A 22,833-nucleotide genomic window follows, 5' to 3' on the forward strand; every position below is an offset into this window, starting at 1 on the left:
AAGTCCGTTCCAGCATGTAGTCCAAATTCAGTCAGTTCAACACATCACTGTCGTAACACTCGGACGACATAATTCAATTCATAATTTATTCGCTGTGTAATAAATACACCTTGGAACATCAACATCGTTTCTTCTGTCTATCTCTAGCTGGGGTAGGAGCTCCAACCCTCAACGACCTAAATCCTACGAAACAATAGGCGACATTTTCATTTCTATTCGCACATTATGTTGTACTCGAATAAATACAATATTATGCTTTAAAGGGTTCATGATATTAGAAGAAAATATCTTCTCTCGGACAGCGATCCTTCATAGTACATAGACCGAAGTATAGTGCAGCCTTATACGACAGTCCCATTTTGCGGGTAGAACATAAACTTGTATGATTTAACTCTTTATGACAATCATTATACGTCTGACTGGGTATTTCCGTTGCCTTGAGAAAGAACCATAATGTTTATTTTGAGAAAAGCGATTTAAAGCTTCGCCGTGACACGCGACATGAAACCATAGATATTATAAAACGCATTCAAACATTGTTAAGTCTAAGGGCCGTAGTCTGATGAAAAGAACGGAAATCATACGATTTTGCCGTTTTTAAGAAGTCGCTATGTAAAAAAAAACATTAGTTAAAAACAATCGTCTTCTGAAGTATTTATGTTGAAAAATGTGTTTAAAAGTTTTATGTAACTAAAACATAACTACTTTTCAAAGCCTTTTGAAATTAAGACTTAACTTAGTTCCATTGGTACTCATATAAAGACAAAGTATTTAAGTAAATTTGTTCTAATGGTTTAAAGAGAATAAATTAAACAAGAAAGTAATAAAATAAAAACTATAATACAAACATTTAAAAAAACCTTTTTTTATTCTAGTTACTACTTCAATAATAGTTTTTTAAAAATAATACAGTTAAAATATTTTGGGTCGAAGACTTTTTCATGGAATTATTCTTTTGATTTTTTTTAATGAAAATATTTTTATTGTAAATATTTTATATCTACAGCATGTATATTGCAAAATTTAAATATTCATATCGGCTATCCGACGGCATTAAAATTTTGCTAAAAACATACCTACTGTGGAAATAAAATATTTACTTCCTAAAAACAGACAAAAAATACAAAATTCCAGTAAAAAGGGTTTGACTAAAAATATTTGAGCTGTTTAAATTTTTTTTGACGATTATTGAAAGCATAATTTGACATTTAATTTAAGAAATTTAAAAAAAATCTGTAATTTAAAATCCTTGTAAATAGTTTAAAAAATAAGTTAGTTATTCAATAAATTTTCCGTTTAATTTATTATCATAAAGTGATTTAAACACATTTTACATAAATACTTATATTTTATATAAACACAATGTACTCAAGTTTAGCCTGAATTTTATGAAGCGTAATCTGCCGATCTAAAAGCAATAATATTAATAGCTGTGCAAACCTTTTAAGTATAGTTTTGAACTGCACGATTTTCAAAGAAATTGGTTTTAAAATGGCAAAATTGTATGATTCCTGAACTTTTATATAACTACAGTCTTAACGTTTTAATTATGTTTGGAATTTGAAGTTTTATTTGCCTAGCCCTAAGTTGGTCTAAGATTGGTCATTTTTAAGAAACGCTTGAAGCATTGTTATTTATCCTTAGATCCCTAACCTTCTTCCATTATTATTTTTTCTTTTGTTTTCTATAATTTCTTTTTTTTTCCTGGATCCTTTTCCAGTCTCCTTCCAAACTCAGTACTTGATCCCACTTTCCACATCATATATTATATAGATAATGTCTATTACGTAAGTATTTTTTTTTAAATAAGTTTATATGTGCAAGCTCTATCTGCCCACTATAAAACAACTGTAATTTATGTATTGTACATATATTTTAAATGTAGGTACAAGCAATCTTTTTTATAAGTCTGTTTTTTGGTTGGCTGGAAGTTGGCTGTTCAGTAGTAAACCCACCAAAGTGCACTTATTTTTGTTCTTGAAGTTTTAAATAAATAACTAAACATAGGAAAATGTACAAAGAAACAAAATATACTCGTAAGCACAATAAGACAGAGCAGGAATTGATTTTCAGTATTTGCCATAGAAAAATCTGCAAATTTTACAGTCACATATTATTTACTTATGATGTTAACTAACTCACCAATTACCCGCATGTGACGGTTTGAAAATCAATGAAGCGAAAATCAAGGTTTATTTTTTAGCGAGTCCCGTTTTCTAAAACGTTGAAACGCATTGTGGTCCCGTGGGTAGTTACGTGAAGGTAAGGTACCACTTTAAAAACAAATATTTCACGACGACCTTGCCAGAAATCAAACCCGGGACCTCAGGTGTGGTAGGCGAATGCGCCAACCATTAAATGCCTACTTATCCATGCTCGGTTTCGTTATTCAGGATTTTTACGTGATAGTAGCCATCAAGTCGAAAACACAATTCTGGTTCTATTTCACACAGAAATGTGTTCTTTATCCGCCTGGGGTGCTACTCTGAATCTTCTCTACCCCCTAGAGAGCGGTTAATTTGGGCATTTTTATTATTTGCAAGCGACTACACTATGCTTCATATACACGTTTTTCAGGGCCAGACCGCAAAGCTTCAGAGGAACATTCCTCATGGTAAGCTTAAAAAAAAATCCTTATAATTTTTTTCCAAAAAGTCATTTCAATTTTTTTCTTAAAAAAATATGATCTCAAAATGAAGTAAATCTTTAATTTCTCGAACTACCATCCCTTCCGCAAACCCCTACTAGCCAAAAAAAATTGCGATAAAAACGTATTTGACTAACGAAGCGATACGCACCAGACGCGGACAACGGGAGCAGCTGGGTAGGAGAGGGGTAGGGGTTTGTGGAGGGACTGCTTGTCCGAGAAATTAAGGATTTACTACATTTTGAGATTAATTTCTCTTAAACGACTTTTTGGAAAAAAAAATATTAGGATTTTTTTTAAAGCTTACCACGAGGAATGTTCCTCTGAAGTTTCGCGGTCTGGCCCTGAAAAACCGTGTATACGAAGCATAGTGTAATCATCGATCGATCATCACCGATTATTAAACGTCAAATTATGTGCAAAACTGTTCAAAATACGGAAGCAAAACTAATAGGTGTTGGTCAATTCAACCTATTTAAAAAATATATATTTATTTACTAACAGCTTATTACATTATTACAGCATTTTCTGTCTCAACTCTATGGGATCGAAAGTCTTATGTTGAGTTGTGATGAATAATTAGCTAACACATACATATATCTCCACAAATATTATATAGGATTGGAAACATAATAATAATTAAACAAAAGTAATATATAGCACATCAATATGAAAACAGCAACCACAAACATTTGGTTTACATTTAATAAAAAAGAGAGAAAAAAAAGAAGGTAATACACAGGGTGTTCTTTAAACCCTGTCACATCCAAAACCACGATGATCAGTATAGACAAGAAGACATATTAGCATATTTAAAAAAATATTTAGAACAAAGAAAATTTTAAAAAATAACATTAAAAAAAACAAATGGTTGCTTACTTCTGCAGGGGAAAAGTGAGGGGGCTCGGTTGTCGGTGTATAAGACTCCCCCCTCTTCCCTCGTTTCGCCCCGGCAGAATTAAGAAACCCGAAGTAATTCAGAGTTACTCAGATTCAGACCTTCTTAGATAAAAGACGTATTCTTTATAATAAACTAGTACAGACAAACAAACCATCACATCGTTTTCCCGTAAGAGTAGGCAGAGAAAATAGAACGTCATATCACTCTGTTTTTGCAAACAGATCTCGCTTCATCTACATTCATCCATCTTCTCGTGTACGCGCGCCGATTATTCCTACTTTTGACAGGTCCATTTTCGAGCGTTGTTGAATTTGGTCACGCCATGTCTTTCTCGGCCTTCCTCAATTTCTGCATCCATCAACATTCGCATCGTAAATCTTTTTAGCCGTTCTTTCGCTGTCCATTCACTCTACATGTCCAAACCAACGCAGAGCTCCTTTCTTAATTTTGTCGATAGTGCTTATCTCAGCCTTACATAATCTACGGATCTTGACAATTGTGCATCTACCGTACATAGTTTTACCAGACATTCACCTGAGAGATCGCATTTCGACAGTATTCAGGCTACTTTCATCCCTGTTTTTCCAAGTCCATATTTCGCTCCTATGTATCATCAGGACTCCATTGTGAACGACTAATTTTGCCTCTTGCGACAAACATTTATTTGCCAAGGTTGATTTAAATACACCGTTCACTCTGTTTCCGGCACTTCACTTTCAATATCTTTTTCAGTCATTCCATCCCTAGTAAACTAAAATACTTCCCAGATATACAAATTACTCTGCCTGTTTCAGTACAACCCCATTCAGTGATTTATAATAATTGTTTCTTTTCTGACCATCAAATTATTACAATCCGTGTGGCTATACCTGTATATGAAGCAAAGAGCAATCGCATACAAAACAACAAATTAACCACTCTCTAGCGGGTAGTGAAGAATCAGAATAGTACCCCTGGCCACAGACCTAACACTGAAACTTATTTCATCCTAGAATTATTATTATTATTATGGATAACTCATATAGCGCCATTTTCGTAACAAAATACCTCAAGGGCGCTTTACATAGAGATTCTTTTAAATTTGTAATTTAATTAAAATAATTTATTTTGTTGTCACATGCTACGGATTTATTCAAATGATTTAGAGAACAAGTGGGTTTTAAGTTTTTTCCGAAACACCACTTCACTTTCACAGCCTCGCACCTCTGCTGGAAGAGCATTCCATGCCATAGGGCCTGCGACCGCAAACGCGCGTTCACTAAATTTAGTGCGCTGTTTGCGTAGAGGTATAATAACTTTTCCTCTCGTCGTAGCCGTAGCTGATCTAAGCGTGAGACGCCTGTCAGCTAGTTCATCTGGAATGCATAGTTCCCTTAGATATTCCGGAGCAGAGTTGTGCAGTGACTTATACATAAGCCAACAGAGTTTGTATTCGACCCTCTGTGGAAAACGTAGCCAGTGTAGTTCCCGAAGTAGTGGAGTGATATGACTGAACTTAGAGATTCCGAAAATAAGTCTCGCTGCGGCATTCAATACAGTAGGCGAGTCATTTTGAATATTTGACAATATTCCGGGTATCCGTAGATTCTACGATTCTGAATAAGGGGTCAGTCTATAAATAAAAGTAATGGTATTGTGTAAAAGTCAGTCCGGGCCCTCTTCCTTCCGGTTGCCAGCAAATGGGTCATTCCAAGAAGGCTGCCAATCAGAGCTCACCTCCGGCCATCAGCGATGGCGTCGGCACGAATACACGTATAAATGTCAAACAATCGCCATCCAAGGGATACTATAGCTAAGATCGTAGTCCTCGTGTTTTTATGATAAATTGTGAGAAACAACATTTTAAAAACCGTGCAGCTGGTATTTAAAATCGTTTTGAGTACACAAAAAAGTTCTAGTCTATCATCATTCCCTTTTCGTATATGATGGGCCATAGGGCGCTGCATTAGTACACCAACCGCAGCGTATCTTGATTATTTTTGTTACATTAAGATAAGAAATGACACTTACTTAGTGAAAACCAAATACCGCCTATAGAACGCCTGCATAACACCTATTATTCTTATCTACGGATGCAAATCGTGGCACCTTACTAGGGCCTGAAACAGCAAAATACCGAGTTTTGAGAATAGGTGTCTCGAAAGACTCTCGGGTGTGCGGTGGTTTGACTCTGTAATGAATAATGTAATAAGAGAATGGACCCAGCAAACTCCGGTGACAACTGTCATCAAGCGGCGGCGATATAGTTGGCTTGGCTATACAGGGTGTTCTTTAAACCCTGTCACATCCGAAACCACGATGATCAGTATGAGCAAGAAGACATATTGGCACATCAAAATATTTTTTTAGAACGAATAAAAATTTAAAAAATAAAATATCAAAAAAAGCTAATGATTGCTTACTTCTGGTTACTCACTTCTCCCCTGCAGAAATAAGCAACCATTTGTTTTTTTAAATATTTTATTTTAAAAGGTTTTCTTTGTTCTAAATATTTTTTTAAATATGCTAATATGTCTTCTTGCCCATACTGATCATTGTGGTTTCGGATGTGACAGGGTTTAAAGAACACCCTGTATTCTGCGGATGCCTCCCATGAGCCTTAACCAGGCTTGCCTACTTTACAAAGCATCAAGTTCTCAACGTCCTGGATGGCCGTTGCTGACAGCTCGTCGGCAACCCGAGACATCTTGCAGGCTAGGCAAATGCGCTAACCATTACACAACGGGGTCGACAATAATGTTTTAGAGACAGTTAAAGATAACTCCGTAAACTTACCATTGTAATCGGGGCCCAGATAGCAAACTTATTTGCGATTTATTGAACGGGAATTAACATTAATCAGGTTTACTTTTTACTAGATTAGATTCTGTTTTTACCGTAAGCGTAAAATGAGCTTAATTTTCTTTTTACTAAATGTTTTTTTCTAAGCAAAAGACATTTACGAAATATATCTACGATTTCAATTCAGATTGACTATAGCTATGGAGCAATGGTAGAACTTAATGAACGTGATATTTTCTTTCTACTTTGTACTAATGAAGTAAACTTTATGTAGAATTTCTGTAGCTTTTCCCGAGGGAATGGATATAAAGGTCTTCCGCGAAAAGCCTTCGTTCCAATTATAACGGGGGCGGGGGCAGGGTCTATGTAACTCCTGTGTCAGATTATGCATACACGAAATAAGTAGCGACGTCGATTATTGCTATCTAATTCAACTAGCGCGCGAAATGTATTAGCATGCGAAATTGTATAACTTTGCTGTATAATTATTTATTTAATTTTTTGACAAAATTCAATTGTACATTGGCGGGCTTATTGCCAAATGGCAATTAATAATAATGATAATAAAAATATTTATTAACCATAATATTTACAATGTGATAAATACAAAAATAAATAAATATATATTCTTACATAAAACAAGGGTATACACAGTTAAATGGCGGACTTATTGCCACTAGCAATTTCTTACAGGCTGACCAAAAACCAAACAAAAAAATACAGTAGTGAAAAAAGTTTTTTTTTAAGATTCCAACCAACCAATAAAAAAAAAATATTTTTATAATTCAAATTACATAACATAATTCAATGAAAAATAAAATAAAGGAGCCGAAGATATAAAACAATTAATAACTATATACCAATATAAGTTACCCTAAATCAATACTATTACTCAATGGGAAAAGGGAATAAAGATGAAAGAGGAAAGGAGGGGAGATTAGGGAAGAGAAAAGACATACGTGATTTAAACAGTGATACTGTAGTATCTTTGATAGTGGATGAGAAATGATTCCATATATAAAATAGTACAACTTAAACAATTTTCTGAGTTGGTGAGGTTTTTGGGAAGAACGTAGATTTTTGCGATTATTTTAAGTTTTACAACTTTTTAGGGCGGACTTAACGATTATTTTCCATTTCTCCGCAACCCATTTAGAATTCGTTTCAGTGTTTTTCCGTTTCGGTTTTCTTTCTCTGCTGTGAACACCCAGAACTACAAGAGAACTTGATATATTGATACTTAAAGTATACAAGCTTGGTTAAGGTTCTTAGAAGCACCAGCAGTATGTACCCCATCTAATATTTGTCCAATCCGCTGGCTTATTTATAGTGTTAGCATATTAATACTATCGCTATGCTAAATTACGAAAACGAATTTAATTTATTTAGCAACTGCCATTGCTGTTATGAGTTGATAATGCTAATGCTAATTATGATATCCCTGGATATAAGCTAGTTCAGGTAGTTCACTCCTCTCTTCCCCGCCCCGCCGAGAATCTGGCGGCCGATACAATGGAAATGTCACACGGTGATCGCAATACACACACTAGAAACCAGGAGCTGGAAACTTGTGCCGTGACCAGAACGACTACCGGGAAAGGTCAGGGACTTTGGGACTACACAATACTTACTTAATTTAATATTGAGGACATCTGCAGCTTTTTAAACCTTACAGTAACGTAAGTAAACCGTAGGTACCGTATTTGATGTGAAAAATTCACCGGCAATCAAAGTTTTTTTTTTGTTTATACTCGTACCTAGGTACAGTATCATTCTTATCATAAGATTTATTCAATAAATACTTATTTATGGAGGTGTAGGAATTAGGTTGTTGAGGGTTGGAGTTCCTACCCCAGTTAGAGATTGACAGAGAAGAGACGACGTTGCTGTTTAATGCGTATTTATTACATGGCGAATAAGATACGACACTTGGTTGTGTAACGCGAGCGTAGCGGCGATGATGGGTTGAAGAGACTGCACTTCATTTTTTCATTTATTTAATCAGATATGTAGAACATTACAGAAAAAAGATCCAATTCATTCTTAGTACAAAAATAGATCACAAATTACAGAAGATAGTTGTTATTAAAATAATATAACAAAATGTAAAAAGAAAAATTAAAAGTTAGAAAGTGCTATTCTAAGAGAAGGCCCACTGTCGTGAAATATGTCGACATCCGAGGCGATACGATTAAGTAGCAAGATTGCTCTACCAACCGGCATAACCATTGGCAGGTTGGTTCTGCATCGTGATAAGTAAAACAATCGATGCTGTCTTTGTCGAAGATAGTTATCAGGTACGAACAGACCTACATCCATCAGAATTTCTGAGTTATGTATGCGACCATCGATCACCTGGAAAAAGTGAACACCCAAATGAACGTCCCTCCTCCTCCATAATGACTGATAGCCTAGCATCCCCAGTAAAAAGTCGGTTGGGAAGAGCCAAGGATAATATCCACACTCTTTTAGGTACAGATAGCGCAGAAATATTTTATGCACTCTCTCCACCATCAAAGAGTATCGAGTCTCATGTGGCGACCAAATAATGGAACTAAACTCCAAACGCCTTCTTACCAAGGAATTATACAATGTCCTCATAATCTGAGTGTTAGAAAAGATCTTGGCATTTCTAAGAACAAAACCAAGCATTTTAAGGGAGTCATTACAAAGATTAACTATATGAAGATTAAAAGATAACTGAGCATCAAACAACACCCCGAGATCTCTGGACGTTGAAGCCCTTTCAAGCCTCACTCCGTCCATGAGATAACGATAGTATATTGTTTTGGATACTCTTGTGTATGCCATTACAAAACATTTGGAAACATTGAAGAATAATTTGTTTTGTTTGCTCCATTGAATTATATGTTGAATGTCACACTTGAACTACGCGCTGAAACTGAGTGACTTCGTCGAGCTGAACTGACTGACTGAACTGAACTTGTTGGGCTGACTGATTTGTTGGGCTGACTGACTGGCGTTGCCACGCCCTGTGGTCTCTTTATAAGCCACGTTCCTTTTTTATTCATCTTTTCATGGTAGGGGCGATGTGAATGTACTGCAGAACGATGCTGCCGATTTCATTTGCAATACTGTTAGAGTTGCATTATATGTTGTATTGGATTCTATAGAAAATTATGAAATTGCTTTTGTCGGCCATCGCACTATTTCAGGTGAAACGTTTTAGTACGTGTGTGTCATCGATTATGAAATATGAATCCTAAAAAGGTATAACTTTTACTACAAAGGTATATATTTTTTATAACATAATATGTAACTATTTAGGTACATAAACAATTGTTCACAATTGGACGGAGCGTCTCGTAAAAACAAAGACAGCAACTAAATTATAAATATCATATCGTGATTTGACATCCTTCGAACCCTGATCACAAGTGACATCGCGCGCGATAACTTGAATTCGATTTTTTCTTTTTCCATATATACACGGTGTTTCAGGGCCAGGCCCCGAAACTTCAGAAGAACATTCCTCATGGTAAACTTTTTTTAAATGCTAATTTAAAAAAAATTAAATCGTTTTTTTTGTGAAAAAAAATACTAATATCCGTATGCAGAGACAAATCTTAAGGTGAGGAAAGTACATTCTATTGTCTTCACCTTCGGGTTATTCTTTGCATTTGAAATTAGAATTTACTTTCCTCACCTTAAGTTTTGTCTCTGCATACGGGTATTATTATAATTTGAAAATGGAGACAATCCTTCATTTCTCGGACTGGCATCCCTTCCACAAACTTTTATTTCACGCCTACCCAGCCGCTTCCCTATTCCGCGTCCGCTGCGTATCGCTTCGTTGATCAAATACGTTTTTAATCTAATATTTATTCATTTTAGTACATCATAAAAAATGTTCCTCTGAAGTCTACGGTATGGTCCTGAAAACCGTGTATGTGTTTGGGCATAAAATCTTCCACACAGGAAAGGTAAGTTATGTGCGAAAGAAAGTGCGTGTAACGCGCGTTAATCCGACAACGGAACGATGCATTCACCAGTTTGATTATGTTAAATCTAAAATCTCTTCAATCCCTGGTATAATGCATAGGTTTAGGGGAGTTCTTCCGATCTCACTACGCCGTGCAGTGTACTATCCAATGATACACTCTCATTTGGTATACTTGTCGTGCATCTGGGGATTTGATACAAAAGAGTGTGTATCAGAAATACAATAAATACAAAATAGAGCTGTAAGAAACATACAAGGTATACCAATGGAAACGCGTGTCAAAGACATTTACAAACTTACTGAAATTCTTCCATTTTCGGTCATACCGTATTATGAGATTGCAAAAACTGTGCTTCAAGGCGTAAATAAAGACTCTCTCACTAATATTGGCTATACCTTTAATCGTGACGTCCACCAGTATACTCGTAATACGCGACAGAGTCAAAATATTCACGTACCGTGTCACGCACGACAAGGTATGGTCTAAGGTCTCTGATGTACCTTGCTTGTAGTGAGTACAACAGGCTACCGGAGTCCCAGAGAATGTCAAAAAATGACTTTATTCACTAAAAAAAATACTACTTGAGGAGGTACGTAGAAGGTCTTTTTTTTTCCTCGGATATTTTTTTCTTACTATTTGTAAATATTTAATATTAATTTTTATTATGATTTGTTTTTATCTCTTTGTATTATATACTTAATCTTATTTCAGTTTTATGTACATATTATTACTTGTTACTTTATTACTATATTATTACCATACCTTTATGTAAATATTTTTCTGTCCCAAAATATGGTTGTTGTAACTCCTGGGAGTACAAAAAAATATTGTACGATTTAATAAAAAATATAAAAAATTATGTGACCCAAAATGACGTCGCTTGTATAATTCGCTCTACAGATAATTTTGTAGCACTATACTGGCGTATACCGAAGGTATAATATTTATTATGTTCTGTCTTTGTAAGACCGAGGGACAGTAGTGGAGAAGGACAGTGGTAGGGGCCATCCATCACCCGGACAGCTGACAGCGACCATTTGGCAGTCTTCGTTTCATTTGCGGGAAAGCATTTCGGGGGAAATCGGCGTAATTCCTTCCGTTATCAATTATTAACCGCGAATTGGTTCGCTTTGATTACACCGTTATCTACTTAAGTTTAGTATCGATAAAATGGCGAATTCTGCTCAGGTAGGTACTTGCGAATGTCTATTCAAATAGTCATGTATTCCAATTGGTCAACGATTATTTTTACTAAAGACTTTAGACGAATAGACAGTGAAATTACCAATAGTATTTATGTGCAAAGTTTTGTAGAACTGGTTTCAAACCTCGAAGGATTTATATCACATTTTTTTTAATATCTTACCAGAAAGGGATAAATTCTAGAGAAATATAATAAATAGAAATCTAGGGGCTTATAGGGTTTAATAAAATGTAAAGTAAACGGTAAAACTTAAGCTTAAGGTTGTAGTCTGGTAAAACGAACGCAAAATTAGAAAATTATACGATTTTGAACAATAATTAAAATTACCCTTCTAATGTGATTTGCAAAGCTCCATGCATTTTACAATTTGTACTAGAGAAAAAAAAGTAGGTAATACAAATATTTTTTTTATTTAAATTATTTATCGACTATTCTTGATGGAATTCCATTGTAATAACTTATATTTACATTTAAGTTAATAATTAAAAATACTCAGTACACTTCCACTAATTCGTTCGACCAATTAGCGCTTTCACCTTCTAATGGGCATCTTCAGACTGGTAAATATTATACAGTGTAAGGATAATTTATATAAAACTAAATATTATCTTAAGTGTAGGTACATTTAAAAATAAGTTTAAAGATATACAATACGTAATTTTTCAATGAAACAGAATGGGACAAATTATTGATACATGTGTACTGTAAGAGAGGATTCTATTCTATGAAAATATGTATTGTTTTATTACAATGTACAGGGTCCAACTAAGGGGGCTAATAAGGGTGAGTTTTTAAATTCTATCGGCTGATTTATTAAAATTCTACCGCTGCTATTATTTTTTGTTCTATTTATTTCTAAAATTTCTAACCTAACTATCTTTGGACCTTTTTGGTCGAAAGCTATTTATTATTATATATTATTTTACTATAACAAAAGTGTAACCGCTAGGTATTACTATTGTATTGATTGGATTGGAAATTTCCATAACTAATGTGAAAGGTGATTTTAATTTGATGTCTGTGACATGATTAATAGGCAAGCAGCAGTCATGCCAATTTAGGGTGTGCCTATGAGACTTATGTCGAGGGTGGTAACAAGTAATGAGGTAAGCAAGGTGTGGTTAGTCTGGTTTAGTAAATGGACTTTTTGAAAATGTTACAGTTCTGTTCAATGAATTATAATTTATTCACAAAATCTTTTGATTGTTCGGTACTAGAATGTGGAAAAATAAGTTTAAATTAATTACAGCCTATTCATAAAAACTTGTTTGATTATTCACAAAAAACAAATGAAGTATAAATGTAAAAATTGTAGGAAAATATTAAATTTATTACCTAAGAAGAATTGTAAACAAATTATTTTTATTTTTTTATTTATTATTTTTCTCTTACAAACTATAATCTATATATATATATAAATGAATCGATGTGTTGTGTCTCGCAAAACTCGAAAATGGCTCGACAGATTTATGTACATGCGGTTTTTTGCAAAACTTTCTAATTCACGTACTGGAGGTTTACAAATAATAACATCTTCAATATATTGAGTAGAAAAAAAGTTAGAAGCATATTTGTGTTTTCATCGATTTTCCAGGGTTGCATTCGGCTGAAATGCACATTCCAAAAGATTTGGAGAATGTTATTTTTTTGTTTAAAATTAAAAAAGTTTGTATTTTAACGTTTACAAACATCAATTATTTTCAATGGGTACTGAATTGATTAATTTCCTAACAATTTCATAATTTCTACATGTTAACATTTTTTTAATGGATTTTTAGTAATGTTTAAAAAAAATTAACCTACATTCAAGACATTTTTGAAAAACGGATTCTTACACTGAATGCATCACTGCCGGTAAGTAGCATAGAGTTTGACATTTGCAAAAAGAGTTCTTTATTTGAAAAATTGTTTTTCTATGTTTTGGAATTCAACCACAAAAAAAAGTACCAAGGTACCTTACCTGTGTAATTAAATCCAATATTTGAATATTAAAAATGTTTAGTTTTGAACTTTAATCAAATACATGTACTTAGGTACCTAAATATCAATAAAAAGTATTTTTCCTTTTATCCGGAAAGTTTTTGCACGTTTTCACGATAGTTATTTTTCTTTTATTATTATTTATTTATTTATTAATTGACGGACTTATTTGGTCCATTCCAACAATGGTATAGACATTTTAAATACAGGTACACATAAAATACAACGAAATCAAATTAAAGCTAAGAAAAAAAAAAAAAAACTACCTCAAGACAAGATCTGGTCTATCTTAGTTCTTTATTTTCTTTTGGTTTCGAATCAAATGTCAAGGTCACAAACACGGCTGACGATTAAAGAATTACTAAATTCGCGTTGGGCATGGGTTCGAGTCAGGGCCGGATTAGCCATATAGCAGAAGTAGCAAATGCTACGGGCCTCGCGTTTCTGGGGGCCTCGCGCCCAGGCAGAAAAAATCTGAATTTCAGCATACTTACTAATCACTCGTAATTCGTAATAAGTATTTAGCAACTTCTAGCGAGAACGAGGTCTTGCATTTCGGGGTAGTGATGAAACTGTTGGTTCACCTCATAATGGGAATTATTTAGGTTTGATAGAATAGCCAAGTTTGATGTTTTTCTGGCTCAGCATATAAATACTTATGCAAATAAAGGGGTAATAATACATCATATTTATCAAAAACCACATGTAAAGAATTTATTCATCTAATTGCATCAAGCATACTACATCATATTATTTGTGAAATTAAGAAATGCAAGTACTATTCAGTATCATTAGACTCAACTCCTGATATTTCGCATGTGGACATTGTGGATCAACTCACTCTGATAGTGCGCTATGTTTTGCCATCTGGGCCCCGGTGGAGAGATTTGTAAAGTTCTTAGATATGGAAATACTGCTAAGCAACTCGCCCAAAGCTACTTTATTTTTTAAAAGAGCATGATATCGATATTAAAGACTGTCGTGGTCAAAACTATGACAATGCCAGTAACATGAGCGGGAAGTACCGCGGCTTACAAGCACGAATTAAGGAGATAAGTAAGTATGCAGAATACATTCCTGGCTTTGCACATTCATTAAATTTGGTAGCCATGTGTGCTGCAGAGCGTTGAATAGAAGCATCCATTTTCTTTAACTTTGTCGAAAACCTCTACATATTTTTTCTGCTTCTACCTATCGATGGGGTCTTCTTACGAAAGCACTGCAGAATACTGGTTCAAAACTCCTAACTTTGAAAAAACTGTCAGACACCAGGTGGTCTGCTCGAGCTGATGCAACGAAGGCACTTTTATGCGGTTTTACGACTATCCAACAAGTTTTGGATGGCATCTCTAATTATATGGATCAAAAGGTAGTAATCAGGCCTACGGGTTAGTTTCAAAGATGATTAAGTTGGAAACAGGAATAATGACTATTTTGGGGAACAGAATGTTAGAACGCTTGCAAGCAACTAGCGCTTCATTTCAGTCCCCTGATCAAGACCTTAACACAGGATATGCGCTTTTTTAATAGTTACACAATCGTTCATCAAGCAATGCAATTCACATTCTCAGATATTGAAGCAAAAGCTAAAATGTTGACTGGGTGTGAAGAATATGAGCAACAATCTTCAAGGCGACGCAAGAGAAATGCTAAGTACGACCATTTCAGCGGCTCTACTACGCTTGATGAAGTAGAAAATCTAGAGCTTACACAAAAACTTGAAAGTCAGGTGTTTATTGTCGTAATTGATAATATACTGTCTGCCTTAGCTAAACGCATGGAAGCATATTGTCAAGTAACTGATGTATTTGGAATACTTCGGCGATTAAAATATCTTACAGCAGAAGAGATCTTGAAACGAACTCCAAATATCATCACTTCTTACAAAGACGATTTAGAAGAAAGCCTAGGCGACGAACTTGTGCAGTTCGCTGAACTACTTAAGACCGATGTGGCTGCTGCTATTGACAACAAAAAGTATGAGGCTCTATAGCCTTGTAGTAGAAAATTCATTGGAGTTGTGTTTTCCAAATGTGGAATAAGTCTTACGGATTTACTTGTCTTTAATGATTACCAACTGCAGCGGGGAACGTTCTTTTTCGACATTAAAACATATAAAAATGAGGTAAGAAGCACAATGGGACAAGAACGTCTAAATGATCATACTCTAATGAACACTGAGAGTGGTTTGTTCAGAGAAATTGATTTGAGTTGTGTTATCTCTAAATTCATTAACATTCAATCGAGAAAATTTCCTTTATAAAAGTTGTGTTTTATTTTATACCCAAAATCAAGCTAAGGGCCTCTAAATTAATAATATTTGCTACAATCTCTGATCTGAGAGTCCGCAACACTAGCCACGGGACCACAACCCGATCCAAATAATATAGTAAAACTTAACAAAAGAGATTTAAATGATTATTTTATCAAAATCACTATTTAAATTTAGCGAGTACTCCCAGGTAAAAATCCTGCAAAAGGAAATCGACCCGAGGTTAGTCAGTCTCGTGGTGTACTGGTTATTGTGTTTGCCAGGCATTAAATTAATAAATAATTGTTAAACAATAAATATCCATCCACCATATTGTATTTTATCATGCACTGTAGATTTTTGCCGTGCTGTGAAATGGGCCAACATGCGATATCACACAGTGGGCTCGTAGTTTGCATGTGCGTGGCGGTCTAGTCTCCGTGAATGTACGGTAGTAAGGTAGTGATACGTCTATTTATTATATTATAATAAATAGACACCAACTGACATATTATGTCGGTAGGTGTCTGTTTATGACTACATTTATTGACAAATGTTTTTGTATAAAATCATTTACTTATACAGTTTACATTTAAAATTTAAAATAGACACAATCTTTGTTTTGATTCTGACTAGCTAGTTTTATTATAATATTACGATTTTGAGTATGACTTTATAGCAGTGAACACACCAGATTGTTTATATACTTAATTTAACATCCACGTATTTATTTGTACTGACTCCACACGACTTCCAAGTCTTGTTTAAGATTATTTAATGCATATTCTATACTTAGTACTTTTCTATATTCACAATTATTAGTAATACTACTATTTATATCATTGGGAGGTTGAAATTCGGTAAGAGGATTTAGTACAATCATTAACAGCGTAAATAATTGCACAAACGTAAAAATAATAAATTTTTAAAAGTTCTTCTATATAAAACGTAAACAATGTACCTATTTATGGTATTTTAAATTTTATGTACACTCTACAACATGACAATCCTAAAATATTATTTAGTAGAGATAGGAAGCATAAAAACAGTGTTAATTTCGGTAAAATTACTACAGCTACACCAACCTGTTGGTTAATTTTTAATAAACTTCACAACACAATGTCATGCAAAATTTAGTTTAGGAAGTACGTCAGAATTAAAGAAACTTACTGCGATTTCTTAGATCTTCATATTCCGCTCGGTACCTTGAAGTGGGTTCACGCCTTGGCGACATATATATTCCGAAAAATGTAAAATAACTTATTTCACGAATGACTGTATTCTGACATTTAGGTTATCGGGTCAAGTTTTAGAACTGTCATTTACCTTTCGTAGTGTTGTAATATTTAAAAAAATGTAATTGAAAAGTATTTACTTTGTTCAGGAGCATCGCTTTTGCTTCAAATAGGTATATGAATATCAATTCTATTTGGAAATTGCTAAATTTTGAATATGGTCAAGTCGTTTACTGTTCTGCTCTATTATAGAAACTTAATCACATTTGGACCTGACCATTTTTTTTTAACATCTCATATCAGATTTTTTCATCAACATTTTTACATATTTGGGGCTTCCCCATATATATTTTATAAAAGATTTTCTGATAACAAGTACCTAACGTAGGTTGATACATGTGTAATCAGGTTTCTGAAAAAAAAAAAAAAAGTAGAAAATTTAAAATCGTGTTTGAAAAATGAAAAAAGGCTGAATTGGCAAAAATCTCTTTTTAATAAAAAAAAATACGTGACGTGTTGCTGATAGTTATTTAATATGTATCTGATTTAACTCTTTTTTTAAGGGCATTCCTCAAATATATTTTATAAAAGATTTTCGGAAAATTAAGGCCTTTTACCAAAACAATATGACATCTGCTAAAAATAAGTTTTTTTTTTCTTTTCTTTACTAGGGCCTACTACCAAAACTTGATAACATCAGCCAAAAACAAGTTACATTTATAAACATAAGAAAAACATAAACAGATAGGAATAACAATATAGATACAAACAAAAGACAAGAAAAATATAAGTACAAGAATAACATCAAAATATCAATTGTAATAATAAACACATACCCAAACCAATAAAAATTTCAACATAAATTGAAATAGGCACTAACAGAAAAACCCACCAAAACCTGATAGTGCCTATTTAACAGAAAATAGATACTTACAGTAAAATTAGAAGGAAGATAGAACTTAATAACTAGAAAAATTACAACAAAATAATCAAAATATTAACAAACTTAATCTTATATTAATGATAAATTATAACCATTAAAATTAAAATTAAAAATTAAATGTCGAAAGTAATAATGACAAAATATTTTACATAAACCTAAAAATGTAAGATAAATTTATTGTAAAAAAATAAAGAATTAATTTAAACATAATTATTTCAATGACACAATTATTACAAATCATAATAGGGAACAGTTTGAACTTAAAAAAATATAAACAGAATTGATCAATAAACAATTTGTTCAAGAAAAAATTTGAGATAAATGAATTGGAAAGGTTATAAAAAACATAAGTAAAATATAAAATAATTAAAATAATAATAATTAAATATCAATAAAAACAAGTTACATAAATAATTTACAATAAACATAAGAACAACACAAGCAGAAAGGAATAACAATATAAATACAAACAATGGACAGCAAAAATATGTGTAAAAGAATAACATCAAATAATAATTGTTATAAAAAACATATAACTAAACTAACAAAATCTCAAAATAAATTGAAATATGCACTAACAAAAAAAAAACAACCAAAACCTGATAGCGCCTATTTAACAGAAAAAAAACTTACAGTTAAATATTAGAAGGAAGATAATTAACTTAACAACTAGAAAAATTACAACAAAATAATAAAAAAATTAACAAACATAATCTTATTTTAATGATAAATTTTAACTATTAAAATTTAAATTAAAAAATAAACGCCAGGGTAATGAAGTTAAAACATTTTACATAAACCTAGAAATGTAGGATAAATTTATTGTAAAAAACTAAAGAATTCATTTAAACATAATTATTTCAATGAAACAAATATTACAAATCATCATAGGGAATAGCTTGAACATAAAAAAATATAAACAGAATTGATAGATGGTGTAATAAGGTATATAAAAAAAATGGAAACACGGTGTGTTTCTGAAAAAATAATATTAAAATCAAAAATTTCAAACCTTAAAAATGAGAAAAAAGTGAATAGACAAATTTTTTCATTTAATAAATAAAAAATAAATAAATGCGTGATGTGTTGCTGAAAGTTATTTTATATAAATCTAATTTAATTAATATTTTAAACAAAAAAGAAAAAAAAAAATTTTACCAAATATTAACGCAAGCATATTTTTTAATTAATTTAAATTCTTGAGCCGCGACCTGCTGCCACCGGTGGCAATTGTGGGAACCTCTGGTAATAATATTTTTAAGATAACGATGCGCTGGCGATACACTGTTTCGTTCTGGGATGTTATCGATGAGTATTGATGTGCAAATACCTTTAAAAAGTATATTATAATTGTACGTCTGTTTTGTTAACTATCCTATAATGTTTTCCCCTTTTTGTGTATGAGTTTTTACTATTCATGGGGTTTTTCAAAAATCAAAATAGCAAAGTATTTTCTTCTTTCAGATTATACTACTGGTATACTAGAACAAACTTTTTTGTGCACGGATCGTTTTTCTTGCATGAAGTAATACTTGTAAATTTGTTTCCATCGAAACCATGATGAAATATTACTTGAGTCCAGATGAAAAAATTAAAACCCTTTAACCCGTTTTTGTGAAAATCGATTGCGGCTTTACAATAAACTTACCAACACGTCTTGCAGCTACAGAGCGCAAGAACGGTTGAGATTCTAGAAGAAATATAATAATATAGCTTCATTGTATAGGTTGTTATGGATTAAAAACACGGGCTTAGAAAACATTTTTTTTTATTTAATCGACTCATGTATAGGTCAATTATCTAGTGCTGGCGCGTTCACAAAAGTTACACAAATAGATTTTTAATGTACAGATTATTGATTTGAAAACGTCAATATCAAATTTTAGTCAAATGTGTTATATTTTTTTAAAATCCGTTTTAGTTTAAAGCGAAAAAAAACCATCAGTAAAGAAAATTTCTTATCTATTTATTTAATAACAAAACCAAAAATGTCTCCCACAAACGATGGCAGAAAAGTAGCCCTTTTATTACAATTTGAACAATATTGAACAAAAGATATTATTATAAATAAAAAATGTACTCGTGTAAAAATAAATTAGCATATTACATTTTCTTAACCCATTGTATTTTTTTTTCATATACACAACATCCAACACGGATTATAAAAAAATATATAGCACATTGTTGGCTGAAATTTAGTAAGTATAACCTTTTTAAAATCAACAACCTGTAGATTTTAAATGTGTTTGTGTAAATTTTGCAAACGCGCCAGCTCTAGTTAATCAACCAGTAAATAAATGTTTGTCACAGGAGGCAAACTCGGCAATTTACAATGGAGTTCCGGATCCGACCCTTATGCATGAGAGTGAGGTATGGAATTGGAATAACAAAGATGACAGTAAGCCGAATTCTGTCCAAAAGTGATCTCTCAGGCAAATATATGCTAAAACAATATATTAAAGGTGAACTTGTTATTTATTTATTATGGATACGGCCTATGTCAATTACAACAGTTACACGAAGAAACATACGAGTATATGCAAGAAACTGAACAAAAGGAACATAAAACTATGTAGCAAAGACAAACAAGGGCAATTCAATAATGCTATACAATATATTCATAAACACGATAAACATGTAAGATTTTGAGCTAAACCATGCTAATCCATCTTTATCCACTGTTTTAGTGGCAATGAGATCTATGAAAAGCCGGAAGATCTATTCCAAAGAATTCCAAGTTAAGTGGCGAATTGCATACAAGCATTATCGACTAAATCAAAATCCTTGCAATATGATGGAGTGCTGTGTTGGTTTGGACATGTAGAGCGAATGGATGGCAAAAAAACAGCTTAAGAAATTTACCATGCGAATGCATGTTAATGTTAATGAATGAAGAAAATAAGGAAGACCGAGAAAAACATGACTTAACTTAAAGAAGACTGTCACAGAACCTGTCATTCAAGTCAAAATTTAGGCGAAAATTGACACAAGATCCGGAATATAAAAAAAAGTTTCCCACACTCACAACACTAAATTAAAATTCCCCGAATTACAAATTACTTCGGAGAACGAACATTAAATTGCATTACAAGGTTGTTCAATGATCTCCCTCAAACCATCATTCACATGAAAGATCTTCAAATGAAAAAAAAGAACTGAAGAAATATCTTCTTAATACTTTATAGTGCCTGTTAATAAATAAATTTGTATAATATAAATAAAAAAATGTAAAATAAACCTGTCATAAAAAAAATAAAATGTGTCCCACCGAAAAGTCTTTAGACTTAATGTATATACAAAACCACTTCCAGCATTCTAAGCGAAAATATATCTGAAATCTGATGCAACAGAGAAGGAAAACATATTTGCCGAGGGACAAGGAAGTCTACGCACTTACAGAGCTTATTTTATGACCCGTCATTGGCTAGTTTACATGGCCACTTTACACACTGTGTAATATTCATAATTGAACATATGTTTAAACATATGTTCAATTATGAATATTAAATGGTGTCCAAATTCTTTATTGTTTTATTATTTTTACATTTTTTTGTAAAAACAGCATTTCCTCAAATCTTCCACGTTGACTTTTATAAATTAAAAAAGCTGAAACCTTTATTGATCTTGATGAGTATTATGAATTAGTTCACCTGCAAGGCAACGCCTAAAAATGCTTTTAAATTTTTGTACAAGTTAGTTAAATCAACAATATTTTAAGTAAGTATGTCCAAATGTTTGTGGGAAATTATTTAGATTGAAACTTTTTTACAAACAAAAGGTTTCTTTTAAATTGGTAATGGTACTTAGAAGTGATAGATTCTTGGTAGATTTTACAATATAATTTTAATTAGTTAAGTTTTTTGTTTTCGTTTTTTACTACAATCTTACTTTTACATTTCAATAAAATTCAAAAGATACTTATTGATATGCAAAAAAAAAAGAATTGTATAAGATGTATGAATATGGATGAAGTGAGGTCTATTTGCAGATGCATATTGATATGAGATTACGTCCTCTCTGTCTACCCCACCGTGATGATTTATTTGTTTTTATTTATTTTGTAGAATAATAATTACTACTGAACAACTAACATATATCTATTTCCCATTGCTGTAGGTACACATTATAATAAATTTATCAACTTTTTTTTTTATACATTACTTTTCAAACGTTTTAATTGACTATCATTAGGTTCCATGGTGAATTATTTTTATTTGTGTCCGTCAGTAGTATAAAACAGTGTTTAAAAAAGGGAATAAAACTTGTATCGAAAACTATAGACCGGTGGCAATTTTATCTGCTCCTGCAAAAGCATTTAAATGGTTGATATATCATTTTGTCAATCCCCAATTTAGAACCATCTATATCAAACCAACAACATGGATTTCGGTCTGGGCGTTCAACCAATACAAATTTGATGGTGTTTACGAATTTTTTCACTAACTAACTCGACAAAGGTGCTCAAGTAGACTGTTCATACAACGATTTTTCCAAAGCGTTTGATAAGGTGGATCACCAGCTTTTGCTTCTGAAACTTCAGAGGATTGGTTTTAGTGACATTCTTCTGAAGCTATTCACAAATTATCTTACAGATCGTAAGCAATATGTGTCATATGGACTGTATCCATCTGAAACATGTAATACCTCTTCAGAAGTTCCTCAAGGTTCTTATTTGGGACCAATGTTATTTATAATCTTTATAAATGATTTTGGTAAAGTCATAAAATTTTGTAATTTTCTTTTATTCGCTGACGACATAAAAATATTTTGTGAAATACTGACTTCTTCAGATTGTATTAAACCTCAGTGCGACATTCAAAATATAATTCAATGGAGCAAACAAAACAAATTATTCTTCAATATTTCCAAATGTTTTGTAATGGCATACACAAGAGCATCCAAAACAATATACTATCGTTATCTCAT

The 22,833-nt window shown here is 32.6% G+C and overlaps 1 protein-coding gene across 4 annotated transcripts in view; it reads right to left on the reverse strand.

Moving 5' to 3' along the window:
* The window catches only part of ATP8A (ATPase phospholipid transporting 8A1), a 154,477-nt gene extending 137,428 nt beyond the window's left edge, over positions 1-17,049 (reverse strand). For 3 of the 4 annotated variants that reach the window (XM_088242730.1, XM_088242729.1, XM_088242731.1), the window contains exon 1: positions 16,900-17,049. Coding sequence is in view for 1 of the 4 variants with exons in the window: in XM_088242732.1 (XP_088098858.1) it covers positions 16,900-16,963 (64 nt within the window). In the remaining 3 variants the exon portion in view is untranslated. The remainder of the gene's footprint in view (positions 1-16,899) is intronic. The other variant, XM_088242732.1, reaches the window with a different exon arrangement.
* Positions 17,050-22,833: the final 5,784 nt, after the last annotated feature.

Source organism: Micrasema longulum, unplaced genomic scaffold (genome assembly GCF_059751315.1).
Source record: "Micrasema longulum isolate JH-2025_06_02 unplaced genomic scaffold, ASM5975131v1 h1tg000162l, whole genome shotgun sequence".
NCBI lineage: Eukaryota > Metazoa > Arthropoda > Insecta > Trichoptera > Brachycentridae > Micrasema > Micrasema longulum.